The following is an 8112-nucleotide window of genomic DNA, read 5'->3' as shown; positions in this document are numbered from 1 at the left end:
ACGTTGTATTGATGTAGTAGTGGTAGTGAATGGGAAGGGATATTGTATTGATGTGGTAGTGAATAGGAAGGGACGTTGTATTCGTGTAGCAGTGGTAGTGAATGGGAAGGTCGTTGTATTGATGTAGTAGTGGTCCTGAATGGGAAGGGACATTGTATTGATGTGGTAGTGAATAGGAAGGGACGTTGTATTGATGTAGCAGTGGTAGTGAATGGGAAGGGACGTTGTATTGATGTAGCAGTGGTACTGAATGGGAAGGGATATTGTATTGATGTAGCAGTGGTACTGAATGGGAAGGGATATTGTATTGATGTAGCAGTGGTAGTGAATGGGAAGGGATATTGTATTGATGTAGTAGTGGAACTGAATAGGAAGGGACGTTGTATTGATGTAGTAGTGGTAGTGAATGGGAAGGGACATTGTATTGATGTAGCAGTGGTAGTGAATGGGAAGGGACTTTGTATTGATGTAGTAGTGGTAGTGAATGGGAAGGGACGTTGTATTGATGTAGTAGTGGTAGTGAATGGGAAGGGACTTTGTATTGATGTAGCTGTGGTAGTGAATGGGAAGGGACGTTGTATTGATATAGCAGTGGTACTGAATGGGATGGGACAATTGTATTGATGTTGCAGTGGTTCTGAATGGGGTGGGACATTGTATTCATGTAGTAGTGGTAGTGAATGGGAAGGGACATTGTATTGATGAAGCAGTGGTAGTGAATGGGAAGGGACATTGATATGATGTAGTAGTGGTACTGAATAGCAAGGTACGTTGTATTGATGTAACAGTGGTAGTGAATGGGAAGGGACATTGTATTGATGTAACAGTGGTAGTGAATGGGTAGGGACGTTGTATTGATGTAGCAGTGGTACTGAATTGGAAGGGACATTGTATTGATGTAGTAGTGGTAGTGAATGGGAAGGGACATTGTATTTATGTAGCAGTGGTAGTGAATGGGAAGGGACATTGATATGATGTAGTAGTGGTACTGAATAGCAAGGTACGTTGTATTGATGTAACAGTGGTAGTGAATGGGTAGGGACGTTGTATTGATGTAGCAGTGGTACTGAATTGGAAGGGACATTGTATTGATGTAGTAGTGGTAGTGAATGGGAAGGGACCTTGTATTGATGTAGTAGTGGTACTGAATTGGAAGGGACATTGTATTGATGTAGCAGTGGTAGTGAATGGGGTGGGACATTGTATTGATGTAGCAGTGGTAGTGAATGGGAAGGGACGTTGTATTGATGTAGGAGTGGTAATGAATGGGAAGGGACATTGTATTGATGTAGTAGTGGTAGTGAATGGGAAGGGACGTTGTATTGATGTCGCAATGGTATTGAATGGGAAGGGTTGTTGTATTGATGTAGCAGTGGTACTGAATGGGAAGGGACATTGTATTGATGTAGCAGTGGTAGTGAATGGGAAGGGACGTTGTATTGATGTAGTAGTGGTAGTGAATGGGAAGGGACGTTGTATTGATGTAATAGTGGTAGTGAATGGGAAAGGATGTTGTATTGATGTAGTAGTGGTACTGAATGGGAAGGGACGTTGTATTGATTGTATTGTGGGCAGCACAGACGGTGTAATGGTTAGCATTACTGCCTCACAGCACTGAGGTCGTTGGTTCGATACCCACTACGGCCCTAAATGTGTGGAGTTTGTATATTCTCCCTGTGCTTGCGTGGGTTTCCTCCCACACTCCAAAAATATACTGGTAGGTTAATTGACTCCTAACAAAATTACCCCTAGTGTGTATGTGTGTGTGCATGTGGTAGGGAATATAGATTGTAAGCTCCATTGGGGCAGGGATGGATGTGAATGGTATGATATTCTCTGTAAAGCGCTGCGGAATATGTGTGCGCTATATAAATAACTGATGATAATAATAATAATAATAATAATAATTGATGTAGCAGTGGAAGTGACATTGATATGATGTAGCAGTGGTAGTGAATGGGAAAGGACGTTGTATTGATGTAGTAGTGGTAGTGAATGGGAAGAGACGTTGTATTGATGTAGCAGTGGTAGTGAATGGGAAGGGACATTGTATTGATGTAGTAGTGGTACTGAATGGGAATGGACATTGATATGATGTAGTAGTGGTAGTGAATGGGAAGGGACATTGTATTGATGTAGTAGTGGTACTGAATGGGAATGGACATTGATATGATGTAGTAGTGGTAGTGAATGGGAAGGGACATTGTAATGATGTAACAGTGGTAGTGAATGGGAAGGGACATTGATATGATGTAGCAGTGGTAGTGAATGGGAAGGGACGTTGTATTGATGTAGTAGTGGTACTGAATGGGAATGGACGTTGTATTGATGTAGTAGTGGTAGTGAATGGGAAGGGACATTGATATGATGTAGCAGTGGTAGTGAATGGGAAGGGACGTTGTATTGATGTAACAGTGGTAGTGAACGGGAAGGGACATTGATATGATGTAGCAGTGGTAGTGAATGGGACGGGATGTTGTATTGATGTAGTAGTGGTAGTGAATGGGAAGGGACGTTGATATGATGTAGTAGTTGTAGTGAATGGGAAGGGACGTTGTATTGATGTAGTAGTGGTAGTGAATGGGAAGGGACATTGATATGATGTAGTAGTTGTAGTGAATGGGAAGGGACATTGATATGATGTAGTAGTGGTAGTGAATGGGAAGGGACGTTGTATTGATGTAGTAGTGGTAGTGAATGGGAAGGGACGTTGTATTGATGTAGTAGTGGTACTGAATGGGAAGGGACATTGTATTGATGTAGCAGTGGTAGTGAATGGGAAGGGACGTTGTATTGATGTAGTAGTGGTAGTGAATGGGAAGGGACGTTGTATTGATGTAATAGTGGTAGTGAATGGGAAAGGATGTTGTATTGATGTAGTAGTGGTACTGAATGGGAAGGGACGTTGTATTGATTGTATTGTGGGCAGCACAGACGGTGTAATGGTTAGCATTACTGCCTCACAGCACTGAGGTCGTTGGTTCGATACCCACTACGGCCCTAAATGTGTGGAGTTTGTATATTCTCCCTGTGCTTGCGTGGGTTTCCTCCCACACTCCAAAAATATACTGGTAGGTTAATTGACTCCTAACAAAATTACCCCTAGTGTGTATGTGTGTGTGCATGTGGTAGGGAATATAGATTGTAAGCTCCATTGGGGCAGGGATGGATGTGAATGGTATGATATTCTCTGTAAAGCGCTGCGGAATATGTGTGCGCTATATAAATAACTGATGATAATAATAATAATAATAATAATAATTGATGTAGCAGTGGAAGTGACATTGATATGATGTAGCAGTGGTAGTGAATGGGAAAGGACGTTGTATTGATGTAGTAGTGGTAGTGAATGGGAAGAGACGTTGTATTGATGTAGCAGTGGTAGTGAATGGGAAGGGACATTGTATTGATGTAGTAGTGGTACTGAATGGGAATGGACATTGATATGATGTAGTAGTGGTACTGAATGGGAATGGACATTGATATGATGTAGTAGTGGTAGTGAATGGGAAGGGACATTGTAATGATGTAACAGTGGTAGTGAATGGGAAGGGACATTGATATGATGTAGCAGTGGTAGTGAATGGGAAGGGACGTTGTATTGATGTAGTAGTGGTACTGAATGGGAATGGACATTGTATTGATGTAGTAGTGGTAGTGAATGGGAAGGGACATTGATATGATGTAGCAGTGGTAGTGAATGGGACGGGATGTTGTATTGATGTAACAGTGGTAGTGAACGGGAAGGGACATTGATATGATGTAGCAGTGGTAGTGAATGGGAAGGGACGTTGTATTGATGTAACAGTGGTAGTGAACGGGAAGGGACATTGATATGATGTAGCAGTGGTAGTGAATGGGACGGGATGTTGTATTGATGTAACAGTGGTATTGAATGGGAAGGGACGTTGTATTGATGTAACAGTGGTAGTGAACGGGAAGGGACATTGTATTGATGTAGTAGTGGTAGTGAATGGGAAGGGACATTGATATGATGTAGTAGTTGTAGTGAATGGGAAGGGACATTGATATGATGTAGTAGTGGTAGTGAATGGGAAGGGACGTTGTATTGATGTAGTAGTGGTAGTGAATGGGAAGGGACGTTGTATTGATGTAGTAGTGGTAGTGAATGGGAAGGGACATTGTATTGATGTAGCAGTGGTAGTGAATGGGAAGGGACGTTGTATTGATGTAGTAGTGGTAGTGAATGGGAAGGGACGTTGTATTGATGTAATAGTGGTAGTGAATGGGAAAGGATGTTGTATTGATGTAGTAGTGGTACTGAATGGGAAGGGACGTTGTATTGATTGTATTGTGGGCAGCACAGACGGTGTAATGGTTAGCATTACTGCCTCACAGCACTGAGGTCGTTGGTTCGATACCCACTACGGCCCTAAATGTGTGGAGTTTGTATATTCTCCCTGTGCTTGCGTGGGTTTCCTCCCACACTCCAAAAATATACTGGTAGGTTAATTGACTCCTAACAAAATTACCCCTAGTGTGTATGTGTGTGTGCATGTGGTAGGGAATATAGATTGTAAGCTCCATTGGGGCAGGGATGGATGTGAATGGTATGATATTCTCTGTAAAGCGCTGCGGAATATGTGTGCGCTATATAAATAACTGATGATAATAATAATAATAATAATAATAATTGATGTAGCAGTGGAAGTGACATTGATATGATGTAGCAGTGGTAGTGAATGGGAAAGGACGTTGTATTGATGTAGTAGTGGTAGTGAATGGGAAGAGACGTTGTATTGATGTAGCAGTGGTAGTGAATGGGAAGGGACATTGTATTGATGTAGTAGTGGTACTGAATGGGAATGGACATTGATATGATGTAGTAGTGGTAGTGAATGGGAAGGGACATTGTATTGATGTAGTAGTGGTACTGAATGGGAATGGACATTGATATGATGTAGTAGTGGTACTGAATGGGAATGGACATTGATATGATGTAGTAGTGGTAGTGAATGGGAAGGGACATTGTAATGATGTAACAGTGGTAGTGAATGGGAAGGGACATTGATATGATGTAGCAGTGGTAGTGAATGGGAAGGGACGTTGTATTGATGTAGTAGTGGTACTGAATGGGAATGGACGTTGTATTGATGTAGTAGTGGTAGTGAATGGGAAGGGACATTGATATGATGTAGCAGTGGTAGTGAATGGGAAGGGACGTTGTATTGATGTAACAGTGGTAGTGAACGGGAAGGGACATTGATATGATGTAGCAGTGGTAGTGAATGGGACGGGATGTTGTATTGATGTAACAGTGGTAGTGAATGGGAAGGGACGTTGTATTGATGTAACAGTGGTAGTGAACGGGAAGGGACATTGATATGATGTAGTAGTGGTAGTGAATGGGAAGGGACGTTGATATGATGTAGTAGTGGTAGTGAATGGGAAGGGATATTGTATTGATGTAGCAGTGGTACTGAATGGGAAGGGACATTGATATGATGTAGCAGTGGTAGTGAATGGGACGGGATGTTGTATTGATGTAACAGTGGTAGTGAATGGGAAGGGACGTTGTATTGATGTAACAGTGGTAGTGAACGGGAAGGGACATTGATATGATGTAGTAGTGGTAGTGAATGGGACGGGATGTTGTATTGATGTAACAGTGGTAGTGAATGGGAAGGGACGTTGTATTGATGTAACAGTGGTAGTGAATGGGAAGGGACATTGTATTGATGTAGTAGTGGTAGTGAATGTGACGGGATGTTGTATTGATGTAGCAGTGGTACTTAATGGGAAGGGACATTGATATGATGTAGTAGTGGTACTTAATGGGAATGGACGTTGTATTGATGTAGCAGTGGTACTGAATGGGAAGGTATGTTTTATTGATGATATTGCAGTGGTACTGAATGGGAAGGGACATTGATATGATTTAGCATTGGTATTGAATGGGAAGGGACATTGATGTGATGTAACAGTGGTACTGAATGGGCGGTGACATTGTATTGATGTATCAGTGGTACTGAATGGGAGGGGACATATAACTTAAGTGCAAAAGTAAGACAATCAAACTTTCTATCATTATAATAATTTAAAGCCACAATTTATTGTAAATCAAAAACCAAGCTGGTGCTTCCCGCAGCTCAAAGGCTGTTACATCAGGGCCTTTGTGTGTGCAGGAGGAAGATCCCAAATTCTGTTACAGTGACATTAATGAGCGCTTCTCTATCTAGCCAGGGTGTTACATCAGGGCCTTTGTGTGTGCAGGAGAAAGATCCCATGTTCTGTTACAGTGACATTAATGGATGCTTCTCTATCTATCCAGGGTGTTACATCAGGGCCTTTGTGTGTGCAGGAGGAAGATCCCATGTTCTGTTACAGTGACATTAATGGATCTTCTCTATCTAGCCAGGGTGTTACATCAGGGTCTTTGTGTGTGCAGGAGGAAGATCCCTTGTTCTGTTACAGTGACATTAATGAGTGCTTCTCTATCTAGCCATGGTGCTACATCAGGGCCTTTGTGTGTGCAGGAGGAAGATTCCATGTTCTGTTACAGTGACATTAATGAGTGCTTCTCTATCTAGCCAGGGTGTTACATCAGGGCCTTTGTGTGTGCAGGAGGAAGATCCCATGTTCTGTTACAGTGACATTAATGAGTGCTTCTCTATCTAGCCAGGGTGTTACATCAGGGCCTTTGTGTGTGCAGGAGGAAGATCCCATGTTCTGTTACAGTGACATTAATGAGTGCTTTTCTATCTAGCCAGGGTGTTACATCAGGGCCTTTGTGTGTGCAGGAGGAAGATCCCTTGTTCTGTTACAGTGACATTAATGAGTGCTTCTCTATCTATCCAGGGTGTTACATCAGGGCCTTTGTGTGTGCAGGAGGAAGATCCCATGTTCTGTTACAGTGACATTGAGTGCTTCTCTATCTAGCCAGGGTGTTACATCAGGGCCTTTGTGTGTGCAGGAGGAAGATCCCTTGTTCTGTTACAGTGACATTAATGAGTGCTTCTCTATCTAGCCAGGGTGTTTGCAGAAAAAGCCATTGAGAAGCAGAAAGCCTCATTCATCCGCTGGGGGATAATGGCTGACTGGGATAACTGCTATTACACTTTCGATAAGAAGTATGAGGCAAAACAACTGGATGTTTTCTACAAAATGCATGAAAAGGTATAGCGCGCTAATTCTAATTATTATGCTAATGTAAGGGTTACATACGTATGCTATAGCATTCCTAAGCTAAACCTTGCAGAGCAATTATGTGATGTGCCAATCAACAAATGAAAAGTGGTCACTTACTACAACTTCACAAACGTTAATGTTGTCCTCTCTAATGTTTTATTTGATATTTTTTTTGTTCCACAATTTTTTCTTTATTTTACTTTATGGTCCGGAGAAATATTTCCAATAGAACCTAATGACATATTTAGCTTTCCTTGATGGCCTGTCAGATGTAATGAGATTAAGTTCCTGTTTTCTGGCTATAACGGCCTGTCAGGTGCATGCAGTTCATGTACGGCTGCAATTGCTCTTGTGTACTTCTATGTAACGGGTTTAGCAAACCCTGCGACTCCCAATTTTCCTCTGGCCAATGCTCTGTTACGCTGCTGGATCTAATTTCCTCAACATCTCCTTTGCAACGTTCTCAAAGCATGGCGACTTTGGCAGCGGTACCGCAAAAAACTGATACATTGCATTGCTTGATGACCATTTGCAGCTCTTTATGGACTTAATGTACCCCCACAATGATGGAATATTCCAGCAGGATAATGCACCGTGTCATCGCTCCCAAGTTGTCCAGAATTTGTTCGGGGCACATTCTGGAGAGTTCCGACGAATGGTGTGGTCACTACATTCGCCCGACATGAACCCAGTGGAGCATCTATGGGACGTGGTGGAGACGTCCATTCGCACCCAAGATCCTGCACCTGTAAATATCAGGGAGCTGTGAGAAGCTATCTAGAGGGCATGTGTCAGCATCTCTCCAGAGGTCTTCCGTCCACTTGTGGAATCCATGCCATGTCAAGTTGCTGAGCTTTGCCGGGCTAGAGGGGGTCCTACACGATACCAGGCATCTATCCCATGGCTTTTGGCACTTCAGTGTGTGTATATGTTGTGTCTGTTTGTTTCAAGTTGGCACAATAA

The 8112-nt window shown here is 42.5% G+C and overlaps 1 protein-coding gene across 1 annotated transcript in view; it reads left to right on the top strand.

Moving 5' to 3' along the window:
- Window positions 1–6988: 6988 nt before the first annotated feature.
- The window catches only part of IARS2 (isoleucyl-tRNA synthetase 2, mitochondrial), a gene marked incomplete at its 5' end in the record, with an annotated part of 211516 nt that continues 210392 nt past the window's right edge, over window positions 6989–8112 (top strand). Inside the window, one exon of the mRNA XM_088465027.1 lies at window positions 6989–7137. Within this exon, the coding sequence (XP_088321153.1) occupies window positions 6989–7137 (149 nt within the window). The remainder of the gene's footprint in view (window positions 7138–8112) is intronic.

Source organism: Taudactylus pleione, unplaced genomic scaffold (assembly GCF_031769625.1).
Source record: "Taudactylus pleione unplaced genomic scaffold, aTauple2 ptg001804l, whole genome shotgun sequence".
Classification (NCBI taxonomy): domain Eukaryota; kingdom Metazoa; phylum Chordata; class Amphibia; order Anura; family Myobatrachidae; genus Taudactylus; species Taudactylus pleione.
Note: the sequence above shows the minus strand (reverse complement) of the source record. Positions and strands in the feature narration are given on the sequence as shown.